Source organism: Lemur catta, chromosome 9 (genome assembly GCF_020740605.2).
Source record: "Lemur catta isolate mLemCat1 chromosome 9, mLemCat1.pri, whole genome shotgun sequence".
Lineage (NCBI taxonomy): Eukaryota > Metazoa > Chordata > Mammalia > Primates > Lemuridae > Lemur > Lemur catta.
Genome location: NC_059136.1, coordinates 101,526,457 through 101,540,786, shown reverse-complemented (window position 1 = coordinate 101,540,786; position 14,330 = coordinate 101,526,457). Strand labels below are relative to the sequence as shown.

Sequence of the window (14,330 nt, the reverse complement as noted above, 5' to 3'; positions counted from 1 at the left end):
GTCCGTAGGTTCCCTTGCCACTTTCTTTTCACCTTTTCTTTTTTTTTTTAGAGACACAGTCTTGCTCTGGTGCCCAGGATACAGTGCAGTGGTGTGACCACAGCTCGCTGTAACCTGGAACTCCTGGGCTCGAGCGATCCTCCCGCCTCAGCCTCCCAAAGTGCTAGGATTACAGTGTGAGCCACGGCGCCCGGCCTGCTGCGGCTTTAATCAGCTACTGACAGCTGGCCCTGTCATTCTCTCATGCTTAGCTGAGCGCCTAACATCGACATCAATCTTTTCAATGGTTCCTAAGTTAAACTAAACACTCTCTTAATTTTTTCATGTTATTAAGCAGACGATAAATTGTTTTATTACATTAAGACTAAGAAATCTAAATTTGGTTTACTGGGAGATAACAGAGATAGGCACATCCAGACAGACACGTGAAAAGGCTACATGTACATTTATCGTGTTTAATAACGATCATTCCCATGATATCCTTGCATGGAAACTTTCAAACATTGTCAGTGTCCACAGTTTTAAATGAACAGGCAAAGCTCCAGCACACACCAGTCTGCACCCAAGCTGCTCCCCCACAACAGTGTCCCCATCCAGCAGCTACAATCTTAGCAGCACTCTCAGCAGTGTAGATTACGGTTAATACTCTGGAATAAATACACTGGCAAACAAACACCAGCACACCCAGAGGCTTTACTCTCCATAGAAGTCCTCAGAATCTCACACTGGGGGTCTACTGACATTTAGCTTACACATAATTTTAATAAATCTGTTATCTAGTTTCTAAGCTCCTAATAAGTAAAAGCAACAAATAAAACAAAATAAAATAAATGCCTGACAGGTTAGTAATAAAAGCAAGGTCAAAGGAATTATCAAAAGCAGACGAAAGAAAACACAACCAAAGCAGTCTGAGGCTATTTCATATGGGAGCATCACAAAACGACAACTCAAGGTCCTGAAGAAGAGCTTGAGTTACCTGTCATATGCATTATACCTGCAGTCCCCACCCCTGGGCTGCAGACCGGTACCGGTCCACGGCCTGTTAGCAACTGGGCTGCAGAGCAGGAGGTGAGCAGTGGGTGAGTGAGTGCGAGCGAGTGAAGCTCCGTCTGTGGTCACAGCCGCTCCCCACCACTCGCATCACCGCCTGAGCTCCGCCAGCCTCCGGTCAGATCAGCGGCAGCATCAGCTGCAGTAAAATAAGCTCAGCGCTCCCACTGATTGTGCATTATGGTGAGCTGTATAATTATTTCATTATATATTATAATGTAACGATAACGCAAATAAAGCGCACAATAAATGTAATCATCCAGAAACCATCACCACCCCCACCCCCACAGGCTGTGGAAAAACTGTCTTCCAATCAGTCCCTGGTGCCAGAGAGGCTGGGGACTGCCGCACTGTGGGGTACCAGCACAGGGGTGGTGCGTGACTACGGAACAGACGCATCAGTCCTTACTGCAGGGGTGGCCACGCCCGTCCACGAAAGAACAGTCACCACGATCTCAACCAGCATGTAGTGAATTCCTCCTTCACCACTGGCATCAGAAACAGCCAGCTGCAGCAAGGGGCTAAGCCAGTGCTTTGCGTAAGGGCGAAAGACCTACGAGAAAATTTAGAAGTCAAATGTGAATGAATCGCTCTGAATAATGAAAATAATATTAATAATACAGGAATATGTCCTCTATCAGCCAAAATTTTATATTATTACTGGATCTAAGTCCCACACAGATGTAAATTCCAACAATTACCCCACTTGATCAGATTAGATTCTCTGCTGAATTATCTCTTCGTGGGCTCCTGAAGCAATTCAATGGAAACGGATTTGTTATTGATCTTTTCACTGCTTAAAACCCTTCCGATACAATGATGCTCAATAGAACTCAAAATCAAAGCATTCTATAGCAACCCTCTCTGTCCCATCTGAATAATATTGAGCTACAGAAAATTCTTTTATTTTATGGAGATGCATAAGGCATATGAAAAATGAGATAATAAAAATTAGGTAGGTACATATGGCTAAATTTTTTTTCACTTTTTCCTATATTACCGAAGTCATTCTGTTATAAACGTCACATGCTTAAGTTTCTGAAATCTAAATAAAATGTATCCATATACTAAATGCCACTGCAGGAGAATGCCATTTTGATGGAAAAGAACAGACTGAAGAATACAATCCAAGCTGTCTACCTTCTTAACCTTCCCACCTTCTCTTTCAAATTGTTTCCTTGGGGGTGTCTCATCTACTCTTCTCACGGCTTCACCTTGTGGCTTCAAATCCTTTTTGATCACGCCCCCATAAGTTAAAAAAAAAAAATCAGAGGACATTCCACGTATACATTTATTTATAAGTGACATATATGAACCACTTTACTATGCTATTAAACTATAACAAATACTTAAAGGTTGAAAATTCTAAGATAAATGCAAATAAAATTCTATTATTTTCTTCCATAAGACAAGGACCATCTCTACCATCTCCTCTTGGGAACCACTGCCCTGCTCACTCCGTGCTCCAGAGGCACACGCTGCTCCGGAGACAAGTCCCTGGGACGCCCCGGAGGTCTCTCTCACCCACACGTGCAGACTCGGGCAGCAGCTTCCTCCTCAGCCCACCTGCCCATGCCCAGTGCCTCCAAGAAATCATCCAAACGCCAAACACCCAGCTCCTTTTCAGTAGCAACCAAGAAAGCACTTGGAAGAACATGAGCTTGAAGTCACGCGTGACTGAGAACGTTATGGGGCTGAACTGTGTCTCCTAAATAGCTGTTAAGTCCTAACCCTCAGAATGTGACCTTATTTGGAGACTCGGTCTTTACAGAGGTAATCAAATTAAAGTGAGGTTATTAAGGGGGCCCTAATCTAACTGGTGTCCTTATAAAAAGCAGAAATTTGGACACAAAGACAGATATGTGGGGGAAGAGGGTGTGAAGACACAGGGAAACTGCCATCTACATGCCAAAAAACGCCTGAGGCCACCAGGAGCTGGGGGCAGCCTAGACCAGACTTTCCCTCAGAGCCCTCAAAGGAACCAACCCTGCTAACACCTTGACCTCAGACTTCTGGCCTTCAGAACTATTGTTTAAGCCCCTAGTCCATGGCACCCTGTGACAGCAGTCCTGGGATCGAGGAACCAAGCAAGGCCTGAGGAGAGCAGGTCCCTGCAGTCCCAGACCTTCTGGCGGGCTTGGCCTTGGGCTCATCACATCTACAGAGCCGCCTAGGACTTTCTAGGGGCCAAGAGGATGATGTTGCCCACCCCCTAGCGCCCTCCAGTGACTCGCCATTGCTCAGCAAACGAGCCCGCCCGCTGCTCCAGAGCAGACCTGCCCACACTGCTCCCTCCACGCAGGGCACACTCCTGCTGCACTTCACGCTTACCCAGGGGCTCTCCCAACCTGCTCTACGTCCCACTGGTAGCAGATGCCCCTGTCTGACTTGGGGATGTACGGAGATAAACTGACAAATTCAGCAACTGCCTAAGAGTCAGCTGTTTTTAATAGAGAGTTAGCAGGAATGTTTTCACCAATTTTTTTGCTACTATAAACAAAGAAGTTTGGCAGCCATAAGAAAGTTGCTACATGTACTTTATACAAAGATCACTTCAAAATTAATAGAGGTTAGTTTATATGTTTTAAAAGAAAATGATATAATAAAGAATGGTGTTGAACAAGTAGATAAATGTGGCTGGGTAATTTATTCAGAGAACAACTATGTCATGTTCTGTCCCTTTATATCTTCCTTTGTTGTGTTTTTTTAAATAGATTCATAGAATTGCAAAGAATTGTTAAAGAAATATTACTTACCTCTTGTGTATTAACAATAAGCTTGGCTAAGAAGAGGCGAATATTTAATGGTACTGATGGATTTCCAAGTTTGCCATGGAGAAATTTCATCCAAGGAGAAAGATCTCTTGGCACTGAACCCTGAAATTAAACACTCAAAATTACTTTAAAAACTGGAAAAAAATAACCTCACATTTTGATATTATGAGAAAACAATGACAAAGACAGACATGAACAACAAAAAATCATGTTTATTTGATATGCAATTTGGCTTGGTCTTCAAGATTAAAAGTTAATTCTCAATATGATACCGACAAACAGTATAACAGGTAACAGAAGGTGCGTGGGGCAGTACCTCCTCTCCTGCAGCGGGGCTCAGGCTCCTGTGCATGTGCTGGATCAGGGCTACCATTGGCGCCATACATTCGTGCTGGTTGAGCTCGTCCACCTCCAGCTCCAGGACACCACCCTTAGCCGCGGGGGCCTGAGGCTCCTATGGAGAGGGAAGAAGCCCATGATGCAGAGTGTGCTGTCAGAATGTCCGTGAACATAAGAGTCTCACCTTGGGGGCAATATCATATAACAAACACTTAGGTAATGATAATTGGGTAATAATATCAAATACACTCAGTGTGTTTTCTTGTTAAACGACTAAAATATAAACAGTACCTCATGTCCTCCTTACATTCTGGATACACAGAACTCCACACCCCGTCTTCTCAGTCACTCCCCAGGTGGCACCTCAGGTCAGACATCTCCGCTACATTGACCCCCAGACCCCCCGACTTCCTTCCTGTGTGAAATCTGCTCAGTGTACAGGACAGAACACCAGGGGCTTAGGACTTAGAAAATTCTCCAAATTAACACTATTCTCTGAGGACTACCTACAGAGAACTGGGCTCCCACAGTAACGGCAAGGCTGAGCTGTGACCCCCCTCTTCTACAATCTTCAACAATGTCCTTTTACTATGTGAAATGTGATCATTACCCGTCTCTGAAAACGACTAGTGGTAGAATTAGGGTCTTGGGAGCTGTAAGAATAACTCTGAACTCCAGTTGAGAAATCAAATTGACTCATTTCCTCACTCAGGCTACTGTCTGCCAGATACGACAAGGAAGACATATAATGAGGAACATCTGAAACACAAGTAAGAAGAAAATACACGTATTCAAACATTATCAGTAAGAAATGTATTTCTCTAAGCTCAAATGATAATAAAATTAAAAGATACTTTTAACTAAGGCTTCCATCAAACCTGTGATTTCTTACCCACTGTTCAGATTAACAAAGCAAAAAGGCAATAGGGGAAAGACCTCCCTTTGTTTTCGTCATTATTCAGCAGTTACTCTCTTTTGTCATAGACAAATTAAGTTAAACTGGATCCAATTTTTGGATATGATTAACAGATTTTGTTTGCATTTAAAATTCTGATGTGTACATTTTGCCCAATATGTCTAACATAAATACGAAAAGAAATACTACTGAAAAATAGCTCATCTAAAATATATAAAGGATTTAGAAAACTGGTCCAAATTGTATCCTTACATCAAGAAATGTGATAAAAGCTATGAAGAAAAATTAAGTAAAAAAAACTCTAACAAGGAACATGTGGAGGGACAGAGGGTTAACTTTAAATAGAGAGGCCAGGGAGAGCCTCCTTCAAGGGTGAACACTAAACAAAATGTCACAAAGTACACCGATATGTGGGGTCTACATTGTTAGAGGGAACAGCAAGTGCAAATGCCCTGGAACAAAAACAAGCCGGGCACCCAAAAGGCACATCCAGGGGCCCTTCTGCCAGCATGGAGTGAGCAGGAAGGAGGGCTGCAGGGGAGGTGGCCAGCAGTTCAGGGGCCTCAGGCAGCTCTGCCCTCAGAGAGATGGGAAGCTGCTGGGAGGTTCAGAACAAAGGAGTGGCAGGATAGAATTTGTCTTCTAAGACAGATTTCTGAATGTATAGAAATATACAAACATAATCCATACACAAAGAGACTTCGCACTAATCTCACACTTTTTTTTTTTAAGTGTAACATATCTGAGCACCATCTGGCTGCTATGAGACCTTTTCATGCAGTTAAGTTTAGCTAATTACATTCCCTTCAAAATAAAATTCCATTTGCCACTTAAAAATAAAATGTTTTTCAGATTCAATTTTAATGTTTTGGAGTAGTTAAAATATTTTCTATTTACATAAAAAATACCAATTTTTAGAAGGCTTTCTCATTTTTTTGAAAACATCCTACCTGAATCCCCATTTGCTGCTTCCCTGGCTTCTTTCCTGATTTCAATGTACTTTTTCTTTCTTTCCATAGGAACCTATTAGGCAAAACAAATACATAATTTAAAATATTTTAGAATTGTGGTCACACTTTTTCTGTTTTAATGGCAATATGGCAAAAACACAAATTATGAAATTTTAAACAAAATTTTGATCAAATTTAGAAGTACCCAAAAATATCCACAAAAAGATATGGGTAGGTATTTCTTAAGGGAGTCTTTTCCATACACTCTCAAAGTCTGTAGACCTAAGTACTTGCCCCCTCCCCACCGCCCACCAATGTTAGCTCTTATACAGCTGAGCACAGTGTATGCTGAGCTTTTACAGCCACATGCCTGGATTACCAATAATTTTTACTTGATCTCTGAGCCTCAGTGTCCTCAACTATACAGTTAAGATATATCCTGGCACCTTACAATGCTGCTGTAAAGATTAGAAGAAACATATAGCATGTGTCTAGATGCCTAATAAACTGGTGCTATTATTTTGGTTTTTAGTTCTTTGAACATATGCCTAGATTAAAAAAATCCAAGTCTATTCCAAAAGGATGCAAGGTAGCAAGCAACCATTCATATGTAATGATGTGGTCGAGGTCAGAAGCTGTGTGGAAATGTACAGGCCATGGTATATGAGCTTGGCACTCTGCCCACCTTCCCATTTCTAATGGGCCATGAAGGCAGCAACCACCACCCTCTCACCAATTGCTGAAGCTGGCATGTCAATCTGAACTTGGCTAAAACCAAACTTGTCTCATCTGCCAGAGCAAGTCTTCCAGTTACCCCTATGACATCTCCTTTGTCCCGCCCAGCTGCCACAGCAGTGCCACAAAGTTAAGATTCATATCAGTATAGGTCTCAGCTCCTTTAAAGGAATTTACTCAGAAAACAACTCTGGGATATGTCCTAACACCTCCTTTTATTGGCACTGTTTTTCCTTCACAAGTTAAGACATGGAAAAATCTAGTTCTAATGAATTTTGTTGTAGTTGCCTGAGACTGTACCTCAAGCTGAAACTCTCAGTTTTTGTAGTTGAATCCAGACTTGAATATTGACAATTTAACATGTTCAACATTACAACTTTTTCTGTGAGAACCTGATAAATTTTTTCAACTTAGAAACATGAAAAATTTTACTCACCTCTACTTCTATAGGAAAGGTATAGCAGTGCTTCAGATCTATCAGATTTTCAAAAATAAGCACGTTCTGTAAATCCAAAGAATCATAAAACAATATTTAAATGGTATAATTGATGGACTATAGAATTGATGCTACTTAAAAACTCATGGAAAAAGAAAAAACAAAACAAAACAAAAAAAACTCATGGAGAAGCACTTTGGCTTTAAAATATACCTGCAGAACCAAAAGAACCACATCTTTAATATCATAAGAAGATGCAAATTATAATACACTTTGATAGACTATAACCTTTGAAATCCTACAATGAAAGTAATAGTGAATACTTCGGGGGAGGCCTACCTTTTCTGGTTTTTCACTGAAGAGAAAACCTTGGTAAAATTTTAGCTCACTGAAAACACAGCAGATGACAGAGATGGCACAGTTGTACGCGGCACAGTGATAAAGTCTCCTCCTCTCCAGCAGCTGATTCTCCCCGGCCATGTTTTCTGTAAATGCATCGTGGCACAATCTGCAGAGTACAGCCAGGTTACAATCAATTCGCATAATATGGAGATCACTGCTCAAGCTCTACGATGCCAGACAACAGGATCTGACGCAGTTCACCTTTCTGAGCGTCAGGTTTGTGCTGGGCACAGTACTGGGCACTGGGAATGTAAAGATGAGCACATCACATCTCACAGCAAAGGCAGCCTACATGGATCTCACAAGGTGAGCACAGCAACAGTGGTAAGTAAAGAAACAGCGAAGCAGGGAGGACAGACAGCAGCCCAGTGTGAGGACCTAGCAAAGGATCTAAGAGAAACTATCTGAGCTGAGTTTTGAGATATAAATTAGCCAAAGGAAAAACATGTGCTGGCATTCCAGGTAGAGAGAACAAGTATCACTCTGAACAAAGGTTAAACCTGGTGGTGAGAGAGAGGAAGAAGGTAGGTCCCTAGGAGAGCTCACCACAATGCCACGGAGTGTGGACATGAGCCTGCAGGAAGCAGCCACTGGTTTTGCAGTACTATGTAGCAGATGCAACATACTATCTGGCCCGCAAAGCCAGAGGTGTTTACTATCTGGTCCTTTACAGAAAAAGTTTGCTGATCCCTGCTCCTGAAAACCAGGTGCCACTGATGGGTTTTAGGCAGAGAAATGAAACAATCAGGCTCACATTCCAGCTGTAATTGTCGTTCTGGCAGCAATGCAGACAGAACAGAGAGACACAAGCCTAGGAGCAGGGAGAATAGTTACAAAGGAAACAATGGCAATGGCTCACCAAAGAAGTCCAGACACTAAAACAAGGCCGAATAAAGGGGAATGGGTTTCAGGAATACTGAAAAGATAAAATCAGCCAGATCTATTTGGTGAGAGACAGGGTGTGCATGGAGGGTGGGGAGATGAAGAAGGAAGAATAAAATAGGACTCTCAAGTCTCTTGTTTGTGCAAGTAGGTGGATGGTGACATCATTCACTGAGGAGGTAAGAAAAGGAGTAAGATAAGGTAGGAGGAGAGTCATGATGAGTTTGGAGATTCAAAATCAGACACCACAAAGTCTGTGTTCAACATTTATTAGGACAAAAACTTCATCAGAAGACTAGTTTTAGAGAAAATGTATTTGATTACCTTGTATTTTATAGAATATCTGTAAAAAAAAATATTTACCACTCCTTTAATTTCCAATGATAGTCAGAAAAAAGTAAAATACCCTAAATCCTTTCTTACTGTAATCATAGCACTACAAATATATCAAGCTATGCAGGGGGAAAAATGGCAGTAAAAGAAAAAAAGTTTTATTCTTTAGAAAAGATGAGTACAAGAAAAAATGTCCATAATCCAATAACATGCTAAATTAAGTCCACCTTGGTAGTTCATACATAACAAAACTATAAAAGTTAGTATTTACATAAAACAAACATTTATTCATATTACATACATGCATAAAAATATATGTGCCAAAAACATTAACAAATCAAATAAAACCCAAAATTAAGTAAATTCTTACTTAATCAGTGTCTTCGTAAGTTCATTTCCTTCTGTAATACATGACCCATGGAAAACTTGATTAATTTTAGATTCCTTAGAGTGAACATCATCTTTTGGAAGACGAGAATACATTACATCTAGCATTTTATAGTAGCCCATCTTCTTGGTGATTTGAGTATCAAAGGTAGATTCATTTAGCTTAGAAGAGATAACAAACAATTATCTTTAGTGTTATCAAACATAAAAAATACATTATCGAAATTCACATCCAAATTAATACTTAATACATTAATACTTTAGATAGAAATACTTTAAAAGTCAAAAATGTTAAATCACTTCAATAAAAGAGCACCCAGTTGTCCAGCGTCTAAACTGTGGATATAAGCACTAATGTGTTATACTGGGCGAGTAGGAAATAACACACCACGTCCAGATAGCAAGGCCAGGGTATACGGTGTTTGCACAATCTGATTGAAGATATGGGACCAGCAGGGGAAAATCCAACATAGTAAAACACAAAATTTTTAACTATTTTGAAGTCTACATTAATAATGTGCCATTTGGATATTCATGATCTTTCCCAATGTGATTCTTAGGGAGGCTGGATGATGCCCCACGCCCCCACCCCACAAAGGATATCTGAAAGATGCCCTAACCCCTGGAACCTTGACTATAACTTCTGTAGTGGCAAAAGAGGGCTTTGCAGACATGATTTATCTGAGGACCTTGAGATGGGAGATTATTTTGGATCATTCAGGTGGTTTCTGAATGAAATCACAGGCAACCTTACAGGGGGATGTAGAAGGAGACCAGACAGACAGGAAAAGGACAGCGACAACAGAGGCAGAGACCCGAGGGATGCTGGCACCACCACAAGCTGCAAGAGGCAGGGAAAGCTTTTCCCCGGAGTTCCCAGATTGAGCACGGCCCTGACAACACTGGTTTTGGCCCAATGACACTGACTCTGGACATCCGACCACCAGAACTGTGAGAGCACACGTTTCTATTGCCCTGGGCCTCCAAGTCTGTGGGGCGCTGTCACAGCAGCCACAGGAAACACACGCAGGCCCCGTGTGGCCACACGGGTTATCAAGAGTGGAGGGAATGCTCCAGGAACAGCAGACACCCCTCAACTGAGCATGTGGCAGCTTCTAATGACACCGGTCATTAGAGATTGGGTAAATTCCCATTAATATTTAATTTATCAGATAAATGATACCTTTGTAAACCTGGACTTCAACACATCAATGGCATCTACCACGATTCTACCGAAGAATTCTCTCAAGGCATCCAGGCTACAGTGCCACAGCAGGGTGAGGAGAACTCGATCTACAAATGCTTGGCGAGTGACACTCAAAAGCAGATCCTCCCTCCTGAACATGCTGTGTATGCTTTCCAGAAGGCCTAACTGTGTGACACATGAACCCCTAAGAAAAAAAGATAAAATAAAATTACTATTCATGCTTTCAACAAATATTTTATTAGTGTCATAACAGGCAAAGTAAATACCAATGATTATAAACTACAAAAATACCTTTACGGATTATATATACAAAACCCATGAAACACAAGAAACATTTGCATATAAACCATACTGTTTTACTCATCCCCCAAAAATCTTCAAATCAAATTTAGGCATTAGGAAGAATGTTTTCATTTGCTTTTAAATCTGGGCTTTCTTAAAGAACATCTGGAAGGCTATGGAGAGTCTCAGGCCCAAAGATGGTCACATTTCCAGAATTTGAAACTCACGAGTTACGATTTAAAAATTCCAGTCTCTCCCTACTAAAGAACCACCATTCCTACTTCCTACATAGAGAGGCACCCATCTGGCCTTTTACTTTCTCACCTAACAAATAACATATTATAAAGTTTTGCCTATCGATCTGTAATTTAAGAATGCAAAGCCAGCTTCCTCATCTATAAAAATAAGAGGGTTAGGACTAAATCATCGTTAAAATTCTGATGCTCTGAAGGCAGACTTTATAATAGATTTAGAAGGTAACACACGCATAAAAGTTTGAGGGTGCAGCACACTACTAGATGCTGCCCAGGCTTCGTAATATTCATCCGGGCACTACCATGGACGGCACGTTTGTGCCCCCCACATGCACATGCTGAAACCCCAACATCCAGTGTGATGGGATTAGGAGGGGGAGCTGGAGGGAGGAGAGTAGGGCCTTATAAAAGAAGCCCCAGAGAGCTGTCTTGACCCTTCTGCCGTGTGAGAGCACAGCGAGAAGGTGCTGTCTATGAACAAGGAACCAGGCCCTAACTGGACGCTGAATCCACTGGCATGTTGATCTTGGACTTCTGGCCTCCAGAACTGTGAGAACTAAATTCCTGTAGTTTACAGGCCACCCAGGATGTGGCATTCTGCTACAGCAGCCTGAAGGACTAAGACAGGCATGGTCCTGGATTTAATTTCTCTTGAGGAGCTTTCTGCTAGTGAGCACAACAGAGAGGCACGTGGCTCCCAGCCTTCGAGCAGTCAACTCTTGTACAAAAAGCTAAGAGAAGATGGAGGAGAAGCCAAAGATAGAGAACAAAGATCTAATTTTAAAACGGGCCAAAGGATGGGTTACCAAAAATTCAATGTAAGTAAACATTAAATAAATGAAACTATGCTCTATTTCACTCATAATAAAAGAAAAACAAATTAAAGTGTCAATGAGAGACCCTTTCTCACCAGTAAAATTGGAAAAAATCCAAATGTTTGACAATATTGCCAAGATGGTGGTGACACAGACACTTCCCTAAGTTGCTGGAGGGAATGCAAGTAACACACCCCAGAAGAAGAGGTGTGGAGGGAGAGCTGGCAAAACCACAGATGCATTTACCCTGGTGCCTACGCTGAGGACTCTACCCCAAAGATACACTGGCAAAATGCAAATAACATCAACACATGCCTATTTTCCGTGGCATTATTTTAACCAGCAAAAAACTGAACCCAAAAGTCTATAGGTAGGGGGCTGCTTCAAAATACTATGACACTTCCACACATTGAAGAATTATATGCTTGTTTTTTAAAAAAAGCAATGAGGAAGATCTGTATGCTGATGTGGAGTGACCCGTAGGAGCCGTCACATGGAGGGAAAAGGACAGACAAGAGGCAGAGACGGAGGCAAGACCCCTGCAATGCAGCTCAGTTGAGAACCCTGTAAATATCTCACCTGCTCAAAAAGAACAGAAAAAAGAAAAGTAATTTCTAAAATTTGAAACTTAATTAAAATACGCTTATCTAATTGGTGTAATAACCACACATCAAAAAAAGCTCTATCACATTATTTTAGAACACAAAATTTGACTGTTTATCCTCAAAGGGTACTTTTTTTTTTTCAGCTCATCATGGGGGTACATAAGTTCAGATTATATACATTGTCCATGTCCCACCCATCCCCCTGAGTCAGAGCCTCAAGTGTGTCCATTCTCCAGACAGTGCGCCTGGCACTCACCATGTAGTCATACCTCCATCCCCTCCCCTCACCCCCACCTCCCCGAGTCAGCACCTTCAAGCATGACCATTCCTCAGACGGTGCGCAATGCACTCATCATGTAGGCATACACACATCTCATCCCCCCACCCCCCACCCCCGTCTCAGTCTGATATCCAATTGGTATCCCTCCCCAATGTGCATTTAGGTGATGATCAGGGAAACCAGTTATCTGGTGAGTACATGTGATGCTTGTTTTTCCATTCTTTGGATACTTCACTTAATATAATGGGTTCCAATTCTCTCCAGGAGAACCAAAGAGATGTCGTATCATCGTTATTTCTTATAGCTGAGTAATACTCCATGGTATACATATACCACAGTTTACTAATCCATTCGTGGATTCATGGGCATTTGGGTTGTTTCCACATCTTCGCAACTGTGAATTGCGCTGCTATAAACATTCGGGTACAGGTGTCTTTGTTATAGAATAACTTTTGTTGTTCTGGGTATATGCCCAATAATGGGATTGCTGGATCGAATGGTATCTCCATAATGCTTTCCACAGGGGTTGCACTGTTTAAGGTATCTCCATAATGCTTTCCACAGGGGTTGCACTAGTTTGCAGTCCACCAGCAGTGTATGAGTGTTCCTGTCTCTCCGCACCCACGCCAACATGCGTTGTTTGGGGACTTTTTGATAAAGGCCATTCTCACTGGAGTTAAGTGATATCTCATTGTGGTTTTGATTTGCATTTCCCTGATGATTAGGGATGTTGAGCATTTTTTCATATGTTTGTCAGCCATTCTTATATCTTCTTTTAAAAAATTTCTATTCATGTCGTTTGCCCACTTTTTGATAGGGTTGTTTGATTTTTTCTTGCTGATTTTCCTGAGTTCTAAATAGATTCTTGTTATCAGTCCTTTATCTGATGTGTAGTATGTGAAAATTCCCATTCTGTAGGCTATCTGTTTATTTTCGTGACTGTTTCTTTGGCTGTGCAGAAGCTTTTTAATTTAATCAGGTCCCATTCGTTTATTTTTGTTGTTGCTGTGATTGCCTTAGGGGTTTTAATCATAAATTCTTTGCCTAGACCAATGTCTGTAAGAGTCTTTCCTATATTTTCTTCTAGAATTCTAATAGTTTCCCACCTAAGATTTAAGTCTGTTATCCACCGTGATTTGATTTTTGTGAGAGATGAAAGCTTTGGGTCCTGTTTCAGTCTTCTACATGTGGCTATCCAGTTTTCCCAGCACCATCTATTAAATAAGGATTCTTTTCCCCAGAGTATGTTTTTGTCTGCTTTGTCAAAGATTACATGGCTATATGAGGATGGTTTTATATTTGGATTTTCTGTTCTGTTCCATTGGTCTGTGTCCCTGCACTTGTGCCAATACCAAGCAGTTTTAATAATCACAGCTTTGTAGTATAGTTTGAAGTCTGGCAAATTAATACCTCCCATTTTGTTTTTGTTGCTTAAAATTGCTTTTGCTAAACGGGGTCTTCTCTGGTTCCACACAAAGCGTAAAATTATTCTTTCTATATCTGTGAAAAATGATGTTGGTAATTTAATAGGGATTGCATTGAATCTGTAGATAACTTTGGGCAGTATAGTCATTTTAACAATGTTGATTCTTCCGATCCTTGAGCATGGTATGGTTTTCCACCTATTTACATATTCTGCGATTTCCTTTCTCAGTGTTTCGTAGTTCTCCCTATAGAGGTCCT

At 41.2% G+C, this 14,330-nt stretch overlaps 1 protein-coding gene across 4 annotated transcripts in view; it reads right to left on the bottom strand.

Moving 5' to 3' along the window:
* The window catches only part of PRKDC (protein kinase, DNA-activated, catalytic subunit), a 170,844-nt gene that overhangs the window by 70,065 nt on the left and 86,449 nt on the right, over positions 1 to 14,330 (bottom strand). For all 4 annotated transcript variants that reach the window (XM_045560693.1, XM_045560695.1, XM_045560694.1 and 1 more), the window contains 9 exons: positions 10,388 to 10,595; positions 9,188 to 9,366; positions 7,540 to 7,708; positions 7,201 to 7,266; positions 6,030 to 6,102; positions 4,774 to 4,922; positions 4,141 to 4,278; positions 3,807 to 3,926; positions 1,460 to 1,603 (listed from right to left, as the gene is read on the bottom strand). In XM_045560693.1, the coding sequence (XP_045416649.1) occupies positions 1,460 to 1,603; positions 3,807 to 3,926; positions 4,141 to 4,278; positions 4,774 to 4,922; positions 6,030 to 6,102; positions 7,201 to 7,266; positions 7,540 to 7,708; positions 9,188 to 9,366; positions 10,388 to 10,595 (1,246 nt within the window). The remainder of the gene's footprint in view (positions 1 to 1,459; positions 1,604 to 3,806; positions 3,927 to 4,140; positions 4,279 to 4,773; positions 4,923 to 6,029; positions 6,103 to 7,200; positions 7,267 to 7,539; positions 7,709 to 9,187; positions 9,367 to 10,387; positions 10,596 to 14,330) is intronic.